This window comes from Pongo abelii, chromosome 10, assembly GCF_028885655.2.
Source record: "Pongo abelii isolate AG06213 chromosome 10, NHGRI_mPonAbe1-v2.0_pri, whole genome shotgun sequence".
In the NCBI taxonomy this organism is placed as follows: domain Eukaryota; kingdom Metazoa; phylum Chordata; class Mammalia; order Primates; family Hominidae; genus Pongo; species Pongo abelii.
Window position 1 is genome coordinate 102,340,197 of NC_071995.2, and position 23,984 is coordinate 102,364,180.

Here is a 23,984-nt window from a genome sequence, read left to right on the forward strand (position 1 = left end):
TGTGTTTTACCAAGGGAAGATGTAGGACATGCTCCTCAGAGCTGATCTGCCCATTCGGAACTAAATCTCTAGTAAGTATTTTGTCTGTTTTGATAAAATAGTTTCCAGATCCGAGGAGTCCCAATTAGAAAATGAACCTCAAGATTATGTGATTTGCACTTCCCTCATTCCTTCACTTAATTTGAATTACATTTTACCTCGTTATATTATATGCATCTTTGTAAAATCTTACATCTATTTTTTTGGACCAAGGCAAAATTTAATAAACATAAATGGGTTCATATGAATCAACAGACAGGACAGAAATTTTTTGTGCTCTACGTCTTTCATATCCCAGTAGCCAGTTGAGGACAGCAGCAAGAAATCTTATCAGAGAAGAGAGATTCCATATCCAAAACCATATCCAGCCTGGATACATTCCACCTGCCTGATTTCCTTTTATAGTTGAAGTTGCAACTAACTTTCTCAAAGAAACAGATGGCAGATATGGGGGAGGTAGACAATCCATGTTTCTTGTTGCTATTTATTGTAAAAGATACTTCTGATTACATTACAAATAATACTCATGTACCTTCAACAGCATAATAGTTTTTACTAAATATATGATAATTTTTAATTTATGATAAATTTTAATCTATAACAACCATACAGATGTTCTCATTTGAGGTTTAATTTAATCTTGTGTATTATAATCTTTGTATGCCGCCTTAATCCTTTCCTGGACCAAAGCAGAATATAAATCAATAGAAACCAAAGTTCAGTTGAATCAATGTACAGTGCTGGAAGGACATTTTTACCTGGTTTACTCTACAATTCTTGCAAACTTAAGTTGGTATTCTAAAGAAATGTTCTTTTCATGGAGTACTATTTTAAAGTATAATTATTGGATTTTGCCACCTGGCATTCCGGCAACCAACGTTGTGTTTTCATGTTTTCTTGCTTAAGAAGGAGTGCCAACAAGCCACCACCTTCCCTTCCCACAACACTTTAGTCAGAGAGACAGCAATGCATCACCCACCTACTTGCTTTCAGAGATTGGAAAACTTTTTCCTAACTTAGGAGCTGACGTAGTCATTAATATTTCACAGGGTAATGAGAAGAGGAGATGCATCTATACCTCCTATTTCATGGGAAGACGAACCCTGTTTATTGGGTGCCAGCCAAAATGTGTGAGAACCGTCATTGTGAGTACAATAATTGAATCATCCTAACTACTGCAGCACCATTGGGAAAATTCATCGTATGGTATCCTTTTCAAAATCCCTGTGCATGTATGCTTTCTGCCATCTCCTCTTCCTTGTTACCTGCATTATCATTGTCATCCAATGTAGTGTAGTGGTAGCAGTAAAGTTCAGAACAGCCCTGTAATCCAGAAAATGGGTAAAAGCTGCAATTCAATTCAATTGCACGATGAAAAAAACTAAGAGTCCGAGAGGCTAATGGGACCACCCTGTTCTCACAACAGGGTAGCTCTGTGAGCATGCTTGTAAGCAAAAGACAGAAAGTGTCCACTTAAAATGTGAAGATAAGGTGCACATGGTCATTTAGAAAACAGGACCCCAAGGCTAATTACCTCTAGTGGTGCCTTTGGAATTTGCAGGAAAAGTCATGATAACTTCCTGTCCTGCTCCTTTCCCAGATGACTAGACATAACCTCTGCCTAGCTGGGCAGAGGTGGGGTGATCTGGACCTTAGGCTGCAGAGCATAGGAGTGGGGGAGATTTTGTGTTTTAATGCACTCAAGAATAAAAGCAAGGCAAACCCAAGCAGACACCCTACAGGGCTTCCCTGAACTGCAAAAGAATGGTTTGTAAAATGCCAAAAGCCTCACCTGCAGAGGCCTCCTCACCTTCAGTAGTAGATGAAATAACATCGATGTGAAGGGGCCCAGATCTGGGTTGGAGACGGCCCCTTGGTCCTCCCACTCTCCAGCATCACAAGCATTATTCTTTATTTTCTTCTGCTGCCCCTCCTCCTTTCTCATTTTTCTTCATCCTCTTCTCTGACATGCCTTTTTCCTTTCCCTCTTTCCTTCCTCCTCGGTGGAGCCCTTGGTCCTGTTCCTAGCACCCCTAGAAATTGCCAAGCCTCACCCAGTCCCCAGAGGGTCCTGCCCCCATCCCTCACCCACTCCATGTGAGGTCAAAGAAACAGGTGCACATGAAGTCACCCACAGCAGGATTTCTACACCGAGGCTGGACCACACCAGAGGATAGAAGTGCATTGTCAAGCTTTGTCCTTCTGTTTCAGACGAGAGAATGCTGTGCCGGCTTCTTTGGCCCCCAATGCCAGCCCTGCCCAGGGAATGCCCAGAACGTCTGCTTTGGTAATGGCATCTGTTTGGATGGCGTGAATGGCACAGGTGTGTGTGAGTGTGGGGAAGGCTTCAGCGGCACAGCCTGCGAGACCTGCACCGAGGGCAAGTACGGCATCCACTGTGACCAAGGTGAGCACTCTCCTCTCCACACAGGCTCCTGGGCTGCTGAAACCAACTCGGAATATGCGGGGAAAGAGTGATCCCACATGTGCTCTCTAACTGGCCTTTCTCCCCACGTGGGCTGGAATCCCACCTGCTACTATCACTGTGAATTATAAGAGCATCTGTGTTGTCATTTGCATTTGCAGTGTTCCCAAACATTTTCAGTCTCTAACCTGAACCTACCAACTCACTTCCAATTTGCTCATTGACATTCCCAGCCCAAATGCGTTTTTATATTTGCCTATGCACACTAATCATCATGGCTAAACTTTCCATTGTGGACATTGCTTGATAGTTTGAAAAACAGATTTGCACATGTTATTCATTTAATCCACACAGGAACCTTAGGTACTTGAGTATTGCTATGCCCATTTTACAGATGAGGGTATTAAGGCAAAGGTTGAATGACTTCCCCCAAGGCTACACCTGATGAGATGCAGAACTGAGAACTGAATATACACCTTTCTTGACTCTAAAGCTTGCTTTTAGATCATGCTGTTCTTTACCTGAGGGTCACTCTATTGTTTCACCAGCAGCAAGACACATGCTTTAAGTAGTTTTTGCAAAAACAATGATCTGTTTGAGCCAAGTCATCTGTATTCTCACATCCAGATTTCCTTGTGTCCAGAAACACACAGCTGTGAGTGTTGACTCTGGAGTTTGGGTTTCCTAACAAAGCATTATTCTACCTAGTACTAAAAACCATACGGTTCATTTGGATATCACTGTTTTCTCCTCAGCTGGTCTAAGCCAGACAAAATTAATGTACAATTGAATCATTATAATTGGGCCATATAATATTTACTTGGAATTAGTGTTGATTTTTTCCCATGTTATTTGGAGTAATTATCTGCTTGCATTTGTGCATGAGCTCCTAAAATGGGATTTGTAGATGACCCTCATGGGGTTCAGCAAACAGCTAAAGCTGAATACATTTTTCTGGGGAAGGCATCTGTAGCTTTCATCAAGTTCTCAAAGAGACTCATCTGTGTAATTGAGGAAGCAGTGCCACACCAGGCTTATACAAACCCAGTGTCAAATGGGCTTCTTCCTGAAGTCCATTCTTAAGGGGAAAACATGGTTCCAATCAAAGGAGCCCTGCATAACCCTGGATCCTCAGGTAACCTTGACTGAGGACACTCTCACACTGCTTGGGTTGCAGATCTTCAGTGCTACACTGTCTCAAAACTGCAGTCTGAGCCACTTCATTGAAGCTAGAGCTAGTTCACCTGTTAACTTGCTAGATTCTGTCTCCTGCACCCCTGCCCTTTTTGTGATTCAAGACCCCCATTAAAGACTATGATTCCTAGAAGTAGGTTGAAGAATTAAGTGCAATAAAGCAAACCTAGTAAATGACAAATGAGTTATTGAACATGGGTTAGAATCTGATGATTTGCAGGTGTTTTTCCACTTAGTATGTTCTTGTGTCCATGGGAGATGCAACCAAGGACCCTTGGGAGATGGCTCCTGTGACTGTGATGTTGGCTGGCGAGGAGTGCATTGTGAGAATGGTAAGAGTGAGGCCTTCAGTATTTATAATCTGCTCTAAGCTTTGCTTCTCAGCAGCTACATTTTTCTTTCTAAAATAGAAATGACACCTTTATTACTTCTTCTGGCAATAAACATGATTCTTTCTTGCAGCAAAAAGTTTTTAAAATAAAGAAAAGCAGGAGAAAATAAAATCACTCATACCCCCAAGGCAGGAAATAACTATTACTGATATTTTATATTAGGCTCCCAAACTTTTTCTAGGTATATAAACAAATATGTAGGGAATCACACTTTACATACTGTCTAGTAACCTACTTTTCCACTTCACAATATATATAGATATCTTTCCCTGTGATTAAAATAGAAAAATATTAATTTGTAATCTCCACAAAATGTTACAGTATGACCATGCTACACTTTTTTGAACCAATTTTCTGCTCTCTCAAACACTGCTACAATAACCATATTCATTTAGTCAAATTCCTAGAGATGAGATTTCTGAGTCAAGGGATGGCACTCTGGGGAAAGGTCTTGCTACTTATTGCCAGGTTGTCCTCCAGAGGAAATAGCAATTTATTCTCCTGCCAACAGTGTCTGAGAGGCCCATTTCCTTCAATCCCACCACATCACATTGATTTTTCTTAACGTGCTTCAGGTGAAGGCGATCAAAGAGAAGGGAATTTCAGGCAGAAAGAAGCACCTGGAATACCACAAAGACATGGGAAAGCTCAACACATTTAGGGAATCAAAGGATTGCAGAATGAGAGGACTTTAAGGGCAAAGAGGAGGGTTTATGAGAAAAGGCTGGAGCAGTGGGCAGGCGCCAGGCCGTGAAAGGCTAAGGAGGTTGGACTTCTCACTAAAGGCAACAGGAAGCCATTAAAGAGTTTTCAACAAGGGAGCAATATGATCATATTTGGCACTTAAGAAAAATCATTCTGACTTTGGATTGAAGAGAATACCCCTGGAAGCAGGTATCAGAGACTCCCCTGCTTCTGGGATGGGAGCTGGGGAGATCACAAGTGATTGCTAGCCTAGTGGGGGCTCCATGGATGTGGCATTGACAGAGCAGGGGGCGTCTTTGCCCAAAACTCCAGGCAATGCAAAAATCAAGGGAATGCAGTTGCCTTTTAATGGTCAGCAGCAAGGGGTCAGGGAGGAAGGTTAGTTGAAAAGCTGAATTGGGAAGTCTGAATGGTCCCAAGCCAAAGAAATATCCCAGAGCAGGTGTCAAATGTCAGGGTGCAGAGCCAGGCTTCTGAGAGCCTGGGAGAGGGAAGCAGGAAGCAAGGGGTCACATAAACAGTAGGACATTTTCGGTGAATCCCCAGAATAAATACAATAGGCTGTCTCCTCTTCTTGCTTTCTCTACTCTGAAGAAAGACTCCGCCACCCATGCACCTGGTCACCAATCTAGGAACCTCCCTACTCAGCTTCCATACCTCCTTGTCCCTCACTAACATACCTAACATATTCCATGTCTCTACGTCTCTCAATCCATCTCTTCCTCCTGCTCCCCTCTCACCAGTAGCCTTGTGGTCTCTTTGTTTCCTGTCCTATCTTCCCCCACTCCGTACTCCCCATTACTGCCAGATAGAACTTACCAAAACATAGATCATGTTTTTCACCCCAGCTCCTCCCCAGGACTTGACAAATTACTGTGGTTCTTCATTGCCTACAGAAGAAAGTCCTAACTCCTTAGCAGGGTGCAGCGCAAAGACTCTTCACCAATGAACACTCACCCAGTTTTCCAGACTTATCTCCCATCCCTGTCTCCATGCACATTGTACACAGGAAGTTTCCAGTCTAGGAAAGGAAATAAATGTTTAATAAAAGGAAAAATTGTGGTATGGAGTACAAAGCAAAGAGCCTGTAGATTATAACAAAGGAGACAACTCTTTTGTGTGCAAACTCCTCACTCCTAAGTCCACAGCAGACATCACTAATCAATCATGACACTCCCTCCCTCTGTGATCAGCCAGGGGCACCCAACCCTTCTCAAAGTAGCACACCATTAAGCTGCTACCAATTAATTGAAGTTGGCTCAAAGGTTTAGAGCAGGTTCCAGAGAAGAGGACATAAAACATGCTTGAAATGCCAATAGGTAGAGAATAGAGAGAAAGGGATTGTTTAGGCTCAAGGAATAAGACACAGGCACAAAATTGCCTCCATTCCAGACCATTTGAGTCTGAATTCCCTCCGACACAAAACAGACCACTTTTGCAGGCCTCTGTTTCAGGACCTCCTGTATGACTCGGCCAGGACTGGTAAGATTTCTATCCCAAAAGCTCTTAACATGAGCATCCTCTCCAAGAGTATTCTTTCCTCATCTGTAATGATTTATTTCTGGATCTTGTCCTGTCAAGAAATAGGTAGGCATCCAAGAGCAATAACCTATGCTGTGTCCAGGAAATTTACATATTAAATCAACAAATATTGTGTACCTACTGTGTGCAAAGCCCTGATTTTCTGCACATGCAAAAAAAAATCTTTTATAATTATAGTTTTGCTTGTTTACAGCACTCCATAATAAAATGATGAAAACTGGGAATAAAATTAGGAATAAACTAGAAAGAATAGCATAGGAAATACAAATAAAAGTAGAAAATCAAAACCCAGAAGAGGGGTACACATCAACACCCAGACCATAAGAGCACATAGTCACATTCCAGGGAGAATTCTGTGTTTTATTCACCCTTGCACCCTCACTGCCTAGCACAGGGCCTGGCAAACAGAAGACACCATCAATGTATTTGACCTTCAGATTTGGCTTTGAGCTTCATTGCAGCCAGTATAAAAAAAGGATTGACATGGTCTCATAGTTTTATATTGCTCACATGATACATATCAGTTACTTCCAAAGAAGTAGCTTTTCCAAGCACAAAATACTAAAAATCCTCAGGTGAGATTTAGTAAGAGGGCTAAGACAGCAACTGGTTCTCTTTTTCAGCAACCACAGAAGACAACTGCAATGGGACATGCCATACCAGCGCCAAGTAGGTAGCCCTGGGCCACCTCTGGGGACAATGTAAAGGGGATTTTTTTCCAATATTGTCTACCCTAGTCTCTATCCTCAGGGGATTTGTTTCCTGACACCATTTCTAAGGGCTTAGGATAAACTTGAGTATGAAACTAAAAATATCTCTGAAGAGGCCACTATCAAATAGCCAGATCCAGGCTTTCCAACAAGCTGCCATCTGACTTACCTGGCACATTGATGAAAATGCCCACTGTTACCCCAGTCCAAGCCACCAGGACTCTTTCATGGAGACTGAGGAAACCCAGTGGGCCTTAGTTTCCATAAACCTTGTTCCTGACTCACAGCAAGGCATAACTTGGCTTCATAATGTTAACTCCTAGAGAGGCTTAATTAAGTACCTAGTAGTGGAGTTAGACATGAATTCAAAGTCAGCCTCTGTCATTTGCACTACTACATGATCTTGAGTCCAATGTTGAATCCCTCCAAAGCCTCAGATTCTTCATTTGTAAATGGGAATAATCTGACTTGCTAGGGCTATTGGATAGTGAGTAGATGACACAAAATAATACATGAAACATGGCTCCTAGCACATCAGTGGCTCTCTAAAGCTTGGCAGCTACCCATCTTATTCCTGAACTGATACCTATATCTATGCACGCTGTAGTTTACCTGATAAATGAGTACAGTTTTAGCTGTTTGTGGTGGGGTCATGTCAGAATTAGACTCTTCTCCCAAGCCTTAGGCAGGACCTCTGAGTGTCTCATGGGGGTAGGGGCCAGGATACTGGGGGTGAAGCGCATCTGTGAGTCATGTGGTGGGAGGTGGAGTATTTTTCTGCAAACCCCATTTGTCCTTCCTTGTTGCAGCTGCCTCCCCAACTCAGATGGTAAAGCTTCATGCAAGTGTGCAGCAGGATTCCAAGGAAACGGGACCATCTGCACAGGCAAGCGAAGGAAGGAATTTGCTGGGGGCTGGCAAGGCTTGCACGGGCTGTTGAGAGGTTCTTGTTCCTGCAGTCTGAATGGGCCTCAGCAGCTGGTGCCAACCACTGATGGTGAATTGCATGTAATGGGGCAGTTGATTGTGCCTGGGGACAGGAAACCAACTGTTCACAGCCTTGACCACAATTGGGATCACCTGGGAAGCTTTAAAAACCAGTGATTTGTGTTGAGAACCCATATAATGATCAATGTTTCAGATGATGGATATGCTAATTACCCTGATCTATACATTATCACAGCATTACTGTATACCCCAGAAATATGTCCAATTATGTGTCCATTAAAAAAAAATTTTTAACTCACTGATTTGATTGGCCTAAGGTATGGCTGGAGCATCGAGGGTCTGGAGCAGACTGAAAAAGAATTTGAGCCCTGGTTCTTCCTCCAACTACCCAAGTGGCCTTGGATAGCTCATTTAACTGCACGGAGATGTTAGCTCATTTGTAAAGTAAACTTAAAACTACCTCCCTTGCGGAGTGGTTTTGAGGTTAAGTGAGCTCTCTGTGTTCAATGGCAGAATAATGCAGCTGTTGAAAACTCAGCTCGACTTAGACTCCCCAGGTTTAAACCTAAATACTTATCACTTACGTTACCTTGGGAAAGTTTTCTTGACTGCTCTTTGCATAATTATTTTTATCTGCAACTTGGGGATAATAAGAAGACCTCCCTCACTGAGTTGGACAATAACCTGAATTAATACCTGTGAAGTGCTTCAAACAGACCCAGCACATAGCATTCAATAAATGCAAGCTAATATTCTTATGGTGCCTGGTGCTAGAAAAAAATGGAAAATCTTAAGGTCATTTTTCTCTCGAGCACTGTGTCCTGGCAGGCTTTGGTCCAGATTGTGGCAGCACTGGACAATGATCACGCCAATCTTCTTTCTAGACCATCTTACCCTGGGGATTCTCCCAGAGGGCCAAGTAGACTCACCTTCATCCCCAGGTGTGTCCTGCAGTAGGATGTGTGCAGAATGCTAGTAAAAACAGCTAGAAAGGGCAAATCACAGACGTTTTACTTGCTCTCTGTTTTTGGGAATTGGCCATATTTAATCCAGTGCCTGCTCAAGTAGTTTTGCAGTATGTTCCATTTCTCAATGACTTGAGGAAAAATACATCAATGGCTTTTTCCCTTCCCTCTCCCCTTCTGCTCTGTGGCATCTTCTATAGCAATCAACGCCTGTGAGATCAGCAATGGAGGTTGCTCTGCTAAGGCTGACTGTAAGAGAACCACCCCAGGAAGTCGAGTGTGCACGTGCAAAGCAGGCTACACGGGCGATGGCATTGTGTGCCTGGGTAGGTGTCCTTCCCTCTTCCATCGGCGAAATGGTGTAAGAGTCAGAGCCCTATTAAATGATTCCAATGTGTGTGCCCTGATTATCAGGACACAAAACTGAGGTCAGTATTCCGTTTGCCAGGGCAGGAAAGTATAAGGGTATGGAAAAGTGACCACAGGGTATGAAGGCATGTCATGTCTAAAAATTACTTTGGAAGGGTAAAAGGAGATACATTTTCCAATTAAATATCATGGCGATGACAGAACATTTAAACTTTTATTAGTTCCTTTTTATACAAGTAGCACATGCTCACTGTAGAAAAAGAAAGCACACGTACTGGAGAAAATACTCTGAAGATAGTGCTCTTATTATTGTCATTACCCCATTTTGCTATGCCTACATGTATTTTTTTTTTAACAAAAATGGTACCTCAGGATATACAGCATTTACTATGCTTAGCAATATATCAAAGTAACTCTCCCTGAAAACAAGTATACCTCTAACGTTATTTAAATATCCACACACTGTTCTACTATAAAGGTATGCCGTAGTAAGTTGTCTGAATTTAACTGTTTAGTTAGAAAAAAATTAACATAGAAGAGTTATACGAATAGCACAAAAAAGACCCACTTGTTCTTTACCCACATTCACCTATTAACATTTAGCCCTGGCTGGGCGCAGTGACTCACACCTGTAATCCCAGCACTTTGGGAGACCAAGGCAGACAGATCATGAGGTCAGGAGTTCGAGACAAGCCTGGCCAACATGGTGAAACCACATCTCTACTAAAAATACAAAATTAGTCGGGTGTGGTGGCACACATAGCTACTTTGGGAGGCTGAGGCAGGAGAATCGCTTGTACCCGGCAGGCAGAAGTTGCAGTGAGCTGAGATTGTGCCACTGCACTCCAGCCTGGGCGACGGAGTGAGACTCCATTTCAAAAAAAAAAAAAACCATTTAGCCCTGTTTATCATTTGCTCTCTTTGTATATATACATTTTTAAGCCATTTGAGAGTAATCTGTGTATATCGTATTCCCTTTGTTCCTAAATACTTGAGTGTATATTTCCTAAGAATAAGGATAGCCTCTTACGTAACCACAGCACAGTTATCAACTTCAGTAAATTTATTATTGATGTAATACTTTTGTCTAATTACCATTCATATTCTAATTTTGTCAGTTGTTCCAATGATGTCTTTTTTGACATTTTTTCCTCCAGTGTGGGATCAAGTCTAGGGCTGGATATTGTATTTCATTGTCATGTCTTTTGAGTCCCCTTTAACCTGGGAGAGTTCCTCAGCTTTGCTTTGTGTCTTATGACGTTAACACATGGGAATAATATCCTCCACCTCCCCAACTTTTTTTTAGTAGCATGTCCTTTATTTGGGGTTTGCCTGACATTTTTCATTATTAGATTCAGGTTATACATTCAAGGCCCAAATGTCACACAAGTGATACTGCATCTGTCTCAGGGAGCCTTGAGCTCTCCTTCTGCCCTTTGTGTGTGATGTTAATTTTGACCACTCAGTGAAGGTGCTGTGATGTCTCCATTGTACAGTTACTTTTTTCTCCTTTGCTACTGATAAGCAGTCAGAGGAGAGACACTTTAACACCAAGCAGATATGTTGTTCCCTATCAAAATATGCTCCTAAGTTTAGCATCTTTTGATGATTCTTCCCTTAACCAATCTATATTGTGATGGTTGCAAATGATTGTTTTTAATTCCTAAGTCTCTTCATTCATAGCACTCTTAGATTAGACTCCAAGATTCTATGGTTTCAAGTACTTTGCTACAAATGCTCAAATTTATTCCATGAACTGATTTAAGCCAGTAGACAATGCCTCTGCTGGAACTGGCCTATCCCAGAATAGTCAATCTTAAGAAACCGTATCCAGTACCCTCCTAGTTCGGTTATTTCTGTCTCAGAATTTCCAGAAAACTGAATCATGCTTTGACACCAGCTCCCCTCAGTCAGTTAGCCATCTTAGCTCATCCCTCAAGCTGGCTTCACTTGGAAACCAGACTTGATTTCCAGGCCAGATGTTGGCTTTTTGTTTTAAAGAAATCAACCCGTGTTTGGAGAACCATGGTGGCTGTGACAAGAATGCGGAGTGCACACAGACAGGACCCAACCAGGTGAGTGCCACCTCTCCCAGGCCCTTAGGTTTCCTAGAAGGAAACTCCTAGGTCTTTAGACACAGGCCTGAGAGAAAGAGGCTGAGAATGGACCTCTAAAGAGCTGCAGCTGAAAATAAATACTTTAGGGGAAATTCTGAAAGAATCAAGAGGTCCTTCTTTGGGAATGAGGTGAAATGGGGGAAAACCAAGTATACTAGGACAAGGGGCTTCCCTACAGTGGGGAGAAGTAGGTATCTGCAAATACCGTGTGATTCCAGAAGCATCTAGACAGTCCCCCAAAATACTCCCCTTTCTTTCAGCATTCTGATGCCCAGAATCCCACACTTTATCTTTGGCTTAAGGCTCTGAAGCACACGTGCCACGGTGGAAGATAATACTGTGGGCGCTCTACCAGTCACATGGCCCTGAGTACCGTGAGCTTGTGGCACCTGTCTGGAGAGCAGGCCGGGGGAGGTGGGGAAAACATGAGAGCGCCCACATCAGAGAATGGGGGTCACAGGGTGGAAAGACACAGGCAGGGAAGCTGGAGGCCTGGAGACCCAAGTTCTGCCTTCCTCAGTCTCTGCCACATGGTGAACAAGCAAAATGGCCAGGCAGGAAATCACATATATCCAAAATTGGATGACAAAGTGAAGTCACCAGTGAATGTTCTATTGACCTCATTGAGCCATCTGGAGACCTCAGTGCCAGGTCTCTCAATGGGCGGATCAAGCAAGTACCTAAAGTACGCAAAAAATAAGAAAAAAAAATTGTCTTGAAAGAACTGTGTGAGCACACATGTGCATGTGTGTGGACACATTTAGTCATGGGGGAAATCAGAACAGTCAATGCTGAGCTTTCTTAGACATCTTTTGAGGTTTGGTAGTTTTTATTTCAAACTACCTATGAGGTAGGAGACAATCTATAAACTTTTTGGTGCTTGGGACCTCCAAGGGTGCCCATCCAGTCCTAAGACGCAGTAAAGGAGGATGTGGAATTGAACTTTGAGAACAAGACCTTAGCTGAGGAGGGACAGCTGGTGATGTCTTGGAAAAGGTTTGCACTGATATTAGGGCCCATTGTGAAGAAAGAGGAAGAGAAACAGAGAAAACCTGCCCATGTAGCCCTGGCTGGCACCAGCAATGAGTTACAGTTCTAAGAAGCAGACACCACCCCAGGGCCCTTGCTGCTACATAGGAGGTCCTTGTGTGAATTAGAAAAGCTGCCCCTTGGGAGGGCACAGTGGGAGCAGGTGTCCCTTCCTTTGGGGACATCAGTGAATAGAATGTGGGCTGGGCTTCAGCCCAGTGGCTGGGTGCTTCTGCGCAGACATGGGACATGGGACCCTGTCCCCAGCTTCTTCAGACAGTGTCCCCTCCCTCAACTTGAAGCCTCCACCCAACTTCCCTGGGCCAACCAATGGGTTTGATAGATTGTTTCCACATGCACACCTCAGCGGGCTATAAAGGCCTCTCCTTAGCATCTCCTAGCACTGGTGCCTTTCAGCTCAGCATGGGTGCAGATGAGCAAGATATGAGTATGAATGAGAGTGGGATATAGTTTGGCTTCCTCTCAACTGACCTTCACCAATCAAAAGAGGTGAATACCTGAAGGCAAGGGACCAAATGGGGTGAGAACATGAAAAAGAAAAAAAAAGTATCTTAGCAACAAAGATAGGACGTGCATGAGATCCCAGTGCTCAAGTGAAGTGTGTCAAGTGCTAAAATATTAAACATAAGGTGACAATTATCATTATAAAATAGATATTACCAACATCAAATACAGACTCTCCTAACATTACCATGACCATGATGGAGTTCAGGTCTGAGAGCCAGACCATGCGGCCAGTACAGAACCCACCTGCAAAATGACCCCATGTGCTTCTACTCCTGGACAGGCTGCCTGTAACTGTTTGCCAGCATACACTGGAGACGGAAAGGTCTGCACGCTCATCAATGTCTGCTTAACTGTGAGTATGGCTCTAGGGTGGATGTCCTTCAAGCCTCAGAGCCCAGGGTGCCTCCCACTCCACTTCTAGGGGATGCAGAGTTGAGGAATTCTTCCTCTGGAGGCCTCAGAGCTGTGTGTTGACCATGAGGCTTGTTTCTCTGGCACACTCCATTGTAATGTTGGGGAGAAAGGAGAGAAGGCACAGTCTGCTACCCCCAGCCTGCCCCTTTGGCTGCACCATATTGAGCTGAGTCTGTCCACTTGCTTATCCCCTATCCATATTGCAAACTCTTATGAAAAAGATCCCTTTCCACCAAGCATGTCTCTCACCTCCTCCAGGAAGCTCTCTTGGGTAAACCTCACAGCAACTTTCCACTCCTTATTCTTCTAGACTTACATGTAGGAATCCACAGTGAGTGCATATGAGTCAACAATATAGTGTAGCATTCCAAAAGCTAGTTCTGTAATCACAGAGGCCTAGAGGACAGGCTAAGGAAGATGATTCTACTCTCACCCCACAACTACCCTCCATGGCCCCTACCACCCCCATTCTACATGATAACTCTACCTTAGAACAGAGGATCCAGTTCTAGTTGCTCTGCATTGAGCAGGGGTTCATATGGGGATAGAAGCACTGTGTCTCTTATGTCCATGCATACATCATTAATTCTCCTAGTTCTCTCTCTCTAAAGAGGAGTTGGGATGTAGGGTGGAGGCTGCCACCAACATTTCAAGGATTGCCACAAAACATAAGGGTTGTTCTTGTTCTGTGTAAGTCCAAGCAGTAGGACAAGGACCAGCAGATGGACATTAGAAGAAAACAGATTTCTTTCAACTTAACTCAGTTATTTCATTAGAACTGTCCAGAGATAGAGAGTTTTGAGAAGTAATGAGCTTATTATAACTCAAGGTATTTAACTATAGGAATGAAGCAACAGATGGGTTATTAACCCAGACAGCCATTTAGATTCCTCCCAGCCCTGATCCATATGACTCTAGGGTTTTCAGTTGGTTTGCTTCTTGGGACCTCAGTTTCCTTGGATGGTTATAAATGTCCCTGGAGTTCCTTTTACCACTAACATCTGGGCTTTGACTTTCTTCCTCCAGTCTGTAGGATATTGTTGACACACTTCTTGTCTCTGTTTGCATGTCGATCCTGGCAGGAGCAGGATCTTCTGATTCTCTTATAACCCTTGACTGCAGGCTGGACCCATGTTATGCAAACGAGTAGGAGTTTGCTCAGTCATTAATCACTGAGTCTCAAATGGGGCGAGTCACCTACTGCTGCTCAGAGCCTAATTGTTCCAGGCCTGGTACCTCCAAAGGGATGAGATAAGCCTGCTGACCCAGCCTGTCACATCCGGAGCACTTTGTGTGGTCAGCTAGGCCTCTGAAGTCCTGCATCAATGTCACATTCATATCCACTGCTTGCCAGGGGTCAGCCACTGTGCTTAGGGGTGCCCAATCATTCTTTCGTTTAATTTCTCTAACAGCCATATGAGGTAAGAACTGTTATTAACCCCATTTTACAGACAAAGAGACTCTAGCTATGCCTCTTTCCTAGGATTGCGATAACAAACTGCCACAAACTGGGTGGGTGAAAACAATAGAAACGTATTTTCTCACAGTTCTAGAAGACCAAATCCAAAATTAAGGTGTCCGCAAGGATGTGCTCCCTCTGAAGGCTCCGCGGGAGAATCCTTCCTTTCCTCTTCCAGCTTCTGGTGACTCCAGGCATTCCTGGCCTGTGGCCACATCACTCTAATCTCACCTCCATCTTCACATGGCCTTCATTTCTGTATCTGTGTCTTCTCCTCCTCTCGCAAGGACATTTGTGGCATTAAGTGGTTAATCTAGGATGATCTTTTCTGGAGATCCTTAATTACATCTGTAAAGAATCTTTTTCTAAATAAGTTGCATCCACAGTTGCATCCAGTCCTTAGGACAGTTCAACCCACTAGGCTGTGAGGAGTGAAGGCCATTGTCCAAGGCCACAGAGCTAGTATGTGGCATGGCCAGAACTTGAGCCTATCTCTGTCTTACTCAAGACCTGCACCCTTGACCACTTCTTGGGGTGCTTGTTCTTCCTACAAGGCCCAGTCCCAATACCTTGCTTTCCTGTTTATATTACTTCCCACCTGAGAGCCTCCAGCTGTTGACATGAGAGCAGTGCAGACGCCCTGTAATTAAAGCACTTCTTCTTCAGTTGAGGCTCCCATTATCTCCTTGTGTTGGTCTGGCAAGCTCCTCAAGAGATCAATGTCCTCTACATGAAACGGTTATGTAAGGATAATAAAGAAGAAGCTACAGAAAAGATGGTGGCTGAGATGTGAAGCTGTTACCACTAGAACTGTGGCCAGCTTAATTTTCACAGCAATTCTTCCATGGGCCATTCATGTTTTGTAAAAAAAAAAAAAAATGGCCACCTTGTCTTGGACAAATGACTCCTGATACAGCTGATCTGGGAAATTCTGAAGGTCTTTTGCTACTCTATCTCAGCAGCATATTCCCACAGGAATTAACTCTATTGCAAGATTGTAAAATTATAGGCCATCAGGGACCAGGCAGGGAATAATATCAATAGGAAGACCCAAATCATATTGCTGCTTTAATGGGGAAATATCTACTCCAACTGACTGGTGCTCTAAACTATGTCAGCCCAGTGTTGACAGTACTCCTGATATTTTAAAAGATATGAAAATTTATGAATTTGTATGTAAATTTTACTAACTTGTAATTGATGGTAATTCATTCCAAAAAGCTCTTTTAAATACTTGGCTAAACAAACAAAATAGTCCTGGTGCTAAATCTGGCCCAAGAACAATTATTTCTGCTCAAGTCCTACCAACAAGGACTGTGAAACATTGCCTTTCCTGAGTTAGTCCCCAGTCCAAACTGTTTTATTCCATTTGTGCTGCTTTAACAGCACAGAGGATACCTGAGACTGGGTAGCTTATAAGCAACAGAAATTTATTTCTCACATTCTGGAGGCTGGGCAGTCCAAGATCAAGACACTGGCCAGTTCTGTGTCTGCTGCAGGTCTGCTTCCTGGTTCATAGATGGTGCCTTCTTGCTCATTGGTAGAAGGGACAACTGAGTTCCCTTGGGTCTCTGTTTTCTTCTCTTTTCACATCAGAAGGGTAACGTGTCAATGTTGTAACAAGTTTTGAGGGAGGCACATCTCATAGAATAGTGTGAAAACCCAATATCAAGCTAATGAACCACAAAAGGATCTCTCTTTTATAAGGGCACTAATTCCATTTATAAAGGCTTTGTCCTCATGAACTTAATGACCTTCTAAAGGCCCCACCTCCTAATATCATCACAGTGGGGGACACAAACATTTAGACTAGAGCAGGAGGCAAGCATGTTGATGGAACAGAGACTGGGTGAGATGGGAAAGGTCGTAGTGATCAGACAAGGCCTCTCTGCAGAGATGACTCATTCCTGAATGTTGAGAAGTGGGCAGCCACATGAAAATCTTGGGGAAAATGTATAAGCAAAAGGAAGAGCAAGCCAGGGGTCCTGGGAAGAGGAAGAACTTGGCATGTTCTGGGAACTGAAAAGAGAGCCAGTGTGACTGCAGTAAAGGGAATAAAAGGGAGGTGGTGAGAGGGACCAGATCACCTTACATCATGTAGGCTATGCTGTGGAGCTTATATTTTATTCCAGTTGTGACTAGGAAGCCACTAGATGATCATGTAGGTCAATGTCAATGTCTGGCTTGGCTCTCAAATCTCATTCTGGCTGCTGTGATGACTATGCAGGATAGGGGTTCAAAAGCAGAAGCAAGAAGACCATGTAAAAGACTAATGGAGCAGACCAGGAAAGACCAGGGTGGTATGACTAGAGCTATAGCAGTGGGTGCAATAAGAAGTCGCTTGAGCCAGGTGGACATGGTGGCTCATGCCTATAATCCCAGCACTTTGGGGCACTGAGGCAGGAAGTTCGCTTGAGCTCAGGAGTTTGAGACCAGCTTGGAGAGAGAGGGAGATAAATTACTGGACAGGGGATGTATTTTGGAGATAACCAATAAGACCTGCTGATAGACTGGATGTGGGAAATACAAGGAAAAGGAATCAAGGACACTAGGTTTTTTGCTGAGACATTTTGGTTCTACTCTTGAAGATAAGGATGGCTTAGAAAGGAGGAAATGTTGAGTGAAATATCAACAGGTCTGTCCTTTTGTTGAGTTTGAGTTGCTTGGTAGCCATTCAAGTGAAGATTTCCAGTGAAATGTAAGCCTGAAGGAGAGATCATGACAGAGGTACAAATGTAGTGGTCATTGGCACAGAGATGATATTTAAACACAGGGGACTGGCTGAAGCACAAGATGAAAGTTAGAGGCAAAGACGGGGCAGGTGGAGGGGCCCTGGATATTAAGCCATTGAGCAGAGAAAGAAGTACCTACAGAGAAGGCTCAGTAAAAAAGCCCACAATGCGGAAGGAAAACCACTTATCAAGTATAGTGTCAACAGAGGCCAAGAGAAGAAAATGTTTCAAGAGGAGTGATTGTACAGGCAAAGGATGTTGAGATGTCACCTATGTTGAGAGAAGAGAACTGACCACTGCCTTCTCAAGGTCTCAATTCTTGAAGACCTGGATCAGGTTGGAGGCTTGTGTAAAGGTGGGACCAAGAGCCCTGAAGTAAGTTGAGAAGAAAATTGGAAGTAAGGAAAGTAGAAACATACACAACATTTGCAAGGATCTTCCTGGGCAAATAAATGGGGTAGTTAATGGAGAAGGATGTGGACTAAAGGAAGTATTGTTTATAACACTTTACTCTGGAAAATTTTAAACCTACATGAAACTAGAGCAACTAGTACATGAACCCATCTGTACCTGACACTCAGGTGAAAGAGTCAACTCATGGTCAGTCTTTGTTCATCTATACCTAGTGGGTTCTCTTAAAGGAAAAAAAAAAAAAGAGTTTGGCTTTTTTCAAGATGAGGAATATGAAGGCATGTTTTTGTGCTGGGGAGTATGATCTGATACAGGGGAGGAAACCACTCCTGAAGGACAGCAGGTTGTTGTTACAGGAGGGGGTGAGAGGGAGTGGGACCCAGAGCCCAGGTGGAGGCATCACCCTCAGATAGAAGCAGACGTAGTGTCAGTCAGTATATTAGTCAGTGATGAACTAGTGAGTCCATTAATGAGTCAGTCCATTAGTTAGTTAGTTAGTTAGTTGTTAGTATGCTTGTTAAATAAGGAAAGCAGAGTCCACGAGTTCAGACCCAAACGAGTGGTGAAGCTCAGGATGGGGAGATGAGGTGGTTCTTCTTGCACTGTGTCTCTTTTCTCCATGAGGTACAAGTGGGGCTCATCAACTAAGATGAGAGGACAGTGATTGAGAGTTGAAAAAGGTGAGGAGTGGAATGTCATCTGTATTAGTCAATTTTCATGCTGCTGATAAAGACATACTCCAGACTGGGCAACTTACAAAAGAAAGGTTTATTGGGCTTACAGTTTCCCATGGCTGGGGAGGTCTCATAATCATGGTGGAAGGTGAAAAGCATGTCTCACATGGTGACAGACAAGAGAAGAGAGCTTGTGCAGGGAAACTTCCATTTTTAAAACCATCAGATCTCCTGACACTCATTCACTATTACAAGAAGAGCACAGGAAAGACCTGCCCCACAACTCAATCACTTCCTACCAGTTTCCTCCATGACACATGGGAATTGTGAGAGTTATAATTCAAGATGAGATTTGGGTGGGAACACAACCAAACCATATCATCATCTCTAGAGAGAGGGAAATTAAATATACTGCAAAAGTACAGGCATCTGTGTACATACCTTTGAAGGGAGTCCATATCCGGACATATCCGTGACTTTCTCAGGCAATGCACCACCAGCCCGGCACACCCAGAGAAGTTAGAGTAGGGCCCAGGAGGGCTAGGGATTTGCCAAGCCATAATGATGGAGCGAGAGAAGAGCCAGGGAGGGTCACAGTGTTCCACCTTGCCAGCTGGCTGGGGGCCAAGGGGGCTGAGTGGGTGGGCAGGAATGCTGGGAAGAAAGAAGTAAGCTCAAAGGAGGGGAGGTTCCTGTGGACCAAAGGGGATTAGAGACTGCAGTATTAGGAGAGAGAAGTTGATAAAAGTTGGTGGCCAGAGAGAGAAGGATGCTTGAAATGGAGCTCTCAGGAGCAGTCAGTGCACTTTAATGTCGACTGCAAAGCCAGGGGTGGGGGCAGGGGTGGTAGAGGCCATTGACAAGGGTATTAACACTGCCAAGGATGGCAACATCAAGAATGAAGAGAAAGGCGGTGATCCAGGCACCACCATTAGGACCAGAAAGTAAAAATTGGTGAGGGATTATGGATACTATGTGTTTAAAGGATGAGGGTGTGGAAATGTTTTAGAAGTGACAATGTACAGTAAGAAAGACACTCTCCCGGAACAGCCAGGACATTGCCACTTCAATCCCTCACCAGTGCGGAGGTAGTGGAGGAAAACAGCTTCACTTGAGAGGCACAGGAAGGGCAATGTTTGCAGGAGACAAATACCTCTGCAGGAAGAGGTGAAGAGAGCTTACTAAGGTGAGAATGTCAGAAAGTTGCTAATGGCAATGAGTTTGAGAAAGCACGGGGAAGGGTTTGTGAGGAAGGGGCCTATGGGGTCAGGTGATGCGTGTGTGGAGGAACATGGGGTGAGTGTCCCTGCAATGAGTGTTCCCATGGATGTTAGCTTTGAACATGTTTTGCTTTGTTTGTATTTTAGGTCTCTGCCCATCTTCCACAACTTATAAGCTCTTTGAGGGCTGGGACAATTTGTTCTACTTTGTACCACCTGCCTTCTATCTGATAATGGTTACCTTTTCCTATGATTAGAGTTTAGCTTAAAGCTGGGAAGTATCAAACAGGTGGGGTCTTCCTAGTTAATACCTGGATGCTGAGAAATTTCCAATTTGGCAACTCTGGGCTTACCTGGACAGGGCTGGAGATCTGCTCAAAGGGACCTGTCATCTTAGGATACAAGGCCAGGTGAATAAGATGCCCCTACGAGCATAGGGAATTGGAAGGCAAGCTCAGGAAAAGGATAAACAATACAAATGAATCAAAGTTAGAGAGTGAGACAAAAAATGAATTTGAATGCAGAATTGCTTTGTAAATATCGGTAGTGCTGGCAAACTAACTGGTCTAATCCCCATCCCTTGCCCCTTGGCAATTTTACCAGAAAAATGGTGGCTGTAGTGAATTTGCCATCTGCAACCACACTGGGCAAGGAGAAAGGACTTGTACTTGCAAGCCAAACTACATAGGAGATGGATTTACCTGCCGCGGCAGCATTTATCAGGTAATGCGAGACGTGTTTCCATCAAGTAAACTCTACTTCCCTAAAAATGCCAAGAATCCAGGTAGCTAAGGAATATTCAAGAGCTTGGTGAAATGTAAAGCGCTGTAAAAATATGAAAGGCAATTTTATATAAATCAGCAATGAAAAGAAATTTTGTCTTCCTCTGGGAATTCATTTGACCTGCGAAAGAGTATAATGTAGGGATTAAGATGGACTGACAGCTCTGGAGTCAGAAACACCTGGGTTTGAATTCAGTTATCCTGGTTGGTAATGTGACTTTGAGCATATTATGTCACCTCTCTGTATATCAATTTTCTAATCTGTAAAGGAAAATAATGATGGTACCAATTCCATCAGGTTGTTAAAATAAGGTAATATGTGCAAAGGACAGAGTGCTCAATAGCTCAACCACATTACCATGGCATGGATTGCTGTGTGTGCATATGTGCATGTGTGCATGCACGTGTTAATGTGTGTACACGTGTGTGTGCATGTGTGTGTACTGAGCATAGTGGTTGAGGCAATGTGATATTTGCAGGTTTCTGTCTATTATAAAGTAAATGTTCAGTTATTTAAAGAGGGACGAAAATGTTCTGGCTGATCAAATATTGTTAATAGAGTAACCAAATCTGCCATAAACCTACAACTGACTTTTTAAAACTATTTGAAAGTCAGAAAATGCTCTTAAAGTTCAGATACTTCTGGAAATGGCTGAACCTTTCTTTCATAAATCAGATGGCGATTCCAGAAAGGTTATAGAATTCACACTATGTCCACATAGTCATTCTGAACATTAATTGTCAGCCTACAGATGAAGCTCCAAAAAGGCCAGGTGTTACAGATTTCCAGTTGAAGGGATGGCAGAGAAATCATCCCGTGACAACCCTGTATTGTTCTTATATATATTTCACAGGCATTAAGTGAAACTACTCTTTGTTTGCAGGAGCTTCCCAAGAACCCGAAAACTTCCCAGTATTTCTTCCAGTTGCAGGTAGGAAATATACATGTCTGTCTAGCCATAAGAGTTCAGCCTAGGCCAGGTGCAGTGGCTCACACCTGTAATTCCAACACTTTGGGAGGCCAAGGCGGGCAGATTGCCTGAGCTCAGGAGTTCAAGACCAGTCTGGGGAACATGGCAAAACCCCGTCTCTTTTAAAAATACAAAAAAAAATTAGCTGGGCATGGTGGCGCAGGCCTGTAGTCCCAGCTACTTGGAAGCTGAGGCATGAGAATTGCTTGAACCCGGGAGGCAGAGGTTGCAGTGAGCTGAGATCATGCCACTGCACTCCAGCCTAGGTGACAGAGTGAGACACTGTCTCAAAAAAAAAAAAAAAAAAAAAAAAGAGAATGTAGTACATGAAAGACTCCCATCACACTGGTAGAGAAAAAGGTGTGACTGGGACAGCTGGTTAACACTTGAGGTAAAAAATTAAGTTTGATCTTTCTGCACATCATACATCTGAATGAGATTCAGATATAAGAATAAAATATTAAAAACTAGAAGAATAAAATCATAAAAAATGATATAAGATTTTAATAAAATCATTAAAAACTAGAAGAAAATATGCTCATAGCAACCATATGATCTTAGAATTGCAAGAAGACAATCATAACAGTTAAGTACAACAACTTGTTTTATGTTTGTATTATTATCCTAATGATATAAAATACTGATATGTGCAAGAGACATTGGAAAAAAATACCTGAAAATAATAAGAGCTGCTTCTAGGTGGTGGGACTGGGCCGGGGTGGGGGGCCTGTTATTTTTTTCTTTGTGCTGTATTTTCAAAATCTTTAATACAGTAAGCATGGGTTAATTTTATAATGAGAAAAAAACCACACACGATTTCAATGACAGAGAATCTGGGTTTCATTTGAATCCAAGACTGAAACACAGGTCTCCTCATCCAGTCTTTGCTTCACCCAGGTGCCATCATCTCTGGTATTAGTTTGAGCCCCGGCATGTATTGATGTTAAGTGAGTGATGTGTGAGCCTCACCTTTCTTCCCACAGGAGCATTTTGTGAAAGATCTGGTCGGCCCAGGCCCCTTCACTGTTTTTGCACCTTTATCTGCAGCCTTTGATGAGGAAGCTCGGGTGAGTATGAGACTGTGGGCAGAAGGGGGAGGTCTACAGCTGGAACATAGTCCTTGGGCCTCGCCCTGCAACCAAGACTGAAGATGTTTCTAAGCAGGAGCTCTAAGATCAGGTGGAACTCACCAGCAATAGAAGGGGCTGCCTCTTGGCACAGGGACCCTGTCAGGGGAAACATTCAGGTAGATTTGGGGTAACCACTGGCCAGAGACTTTCTAAAGGACATTCCTGAACAAAGTATGAGGTTGGAGAAGATTAACAATTCTCAAGTGATTTAGACCTCCCATAGACAAAAAACGGGGGAGTGGAGGGAGAGATGCTGAGTTAAAGAGATTTAAATAGATTATTTTCTTGCAGGATTTATCAGAGCCTTTACTGTTCTAATATTCATGGGGGCTCTTCATACTGGATTGCCAATTTATAATAATGATAGGTAACATTTACTGTGAGTGTCAAACACTGTTCTGAGTACCCGGCTTAGAATGACTCATTTGGTCCTCACAACAACCCCCTGAGTTCTGCTGTGATCCTCATTTTACAGCTGTGAATACTGAGGGAAGTAGCTTTCCCAAGATCACATGACTAGCAGGGGGTGGAGCAAAGACCCAAACCTGGGCCCATGTACTTAACCACTGCACACCCAGCCTCTCCATGCCTATATTTTGGACACCAGCAAAGCAAAGGCACAAAAATAGTTTTGGAAAGAAATTGACACTTTATAATTCAAAATAAAAAGCCATTAAAGGAGTTATGAAACAATGAGAATTTTGTGGGCTTTTGATTATTTACTTTATGTTAATATTTTTTGATTGTTTGTTTGTTTTTGAGACAGAGTCTTGCTCTGTCACCCAGGCTGGAGTGCAGTGCCACGATCTCGGCTCACTGCAGCCTCTACCTCCTGGGTTCAAGCGATTCTCATGCCTCAGCCTCCGGAGTAGTATTTTTAGTAAAGATGGTGTTTTACCATTGGGCCAGGCTGGTCTCGAACTCCTGGCCTCAAGTGATCCACCCGCCTCCGCCTCCCAGAGTGCTGGATTACAGGCATGAGCCACTGCACCCAGCCTTGTTTGTATTTTGAATTCCAAATGGAGATACGTCATGATCTTCCCGATACTAAAGGTTTAAATCTGGCACTGATACCTCTCCAAGAGGAGTATATACTATGCAGTGTTTCCCAGCATGTTTCGCAAGAAAATTCTGTTTTGAGGATCATCTCACAGAACTTGGGATCTTTGCGACATGTATTGTGAAATCCCGGGCCAGAGGAACCCATGTTCCTTCCACACTGAGATTC

At 43.3% G+C, this 23,984-nt stretch overlaps 1 protein-coding gene, 1 long non-coding RNA gene and 1 other non-coding gene across 3 annotated transcripts in view; 1 reads left to right on the forward strand and 2 right to left on the reverse strand.

Moving 5' to 3' along the window:
- Positions 1–23,984, forward strand: part of STAB2 (stabilin 2) — a 182,864-nt gene that overhangs the window by 120,699 nt on the left and 38,181 nt on the right. Inside the window, exons 36-47 of the mRNA XM_024256759.2 lie at positions 15–71; positions 1,089–1,184; positions 2,251–2,446; positions 3,895–3,990; positions 6,921–6,966; positions 7,817–7,893; positions 9,121–9,246; positions 11,291–11,364; positions 13,244–13,315; positions 20,477–20,596; positions 21,540–21,587; positions 22,610–22,693. Coding sequence (XP_024112527.2) covers positions 15–71; positions 1,089–1,184; positions 2,251–2,446; positions 3,895–3,990; positions 6,921–6,966; positions 7,817–7,893; positions 9,121–9,246; positions 11,291–11,364; positions 13,244–13,315; positions 20,477–20,596; positions 21,540–21,587; positions 22,610–22,693 — 1,092 coding nt within the window. The remainder of the gene's footprint in view (positions 1–14; positions 72–1,088; positions 1,185–2,250; positions 2,447–3,894; positions 3,991–6,920; positions 6,967–7,816; positions 7,894–9,120; positions 9,247–11,290; positions 11,365–13,243; positions 13,316–20,476; positions 20,597–21,539; positions 21,588–22,609; positions 22,694–23,984) is intronic.
- LOC129049212 (uncharacterized) lies at positions 3,808–13,680 on the reverse strand. The gene is made up of 3 exons (XR_008512112.1): positions 13,627–13,680; positions 5,713–5,776; positions 3,808–4,059 (listed from the first exon to the last, which is right to left on the reverse strand). It is a non-coding gene; the product is annotated as an uncharacterized LOC129049212 (long non-coding RNA).
- LOC112136000 (small nucleolar RNA U13) lies at positions 16,427–16,529 on the reverse strand. The gene has a single exon (XR_002917213.1). It is a non-coding gene; the product is annotated as a small nucleolar RNA U13 (small nucleolar RNA).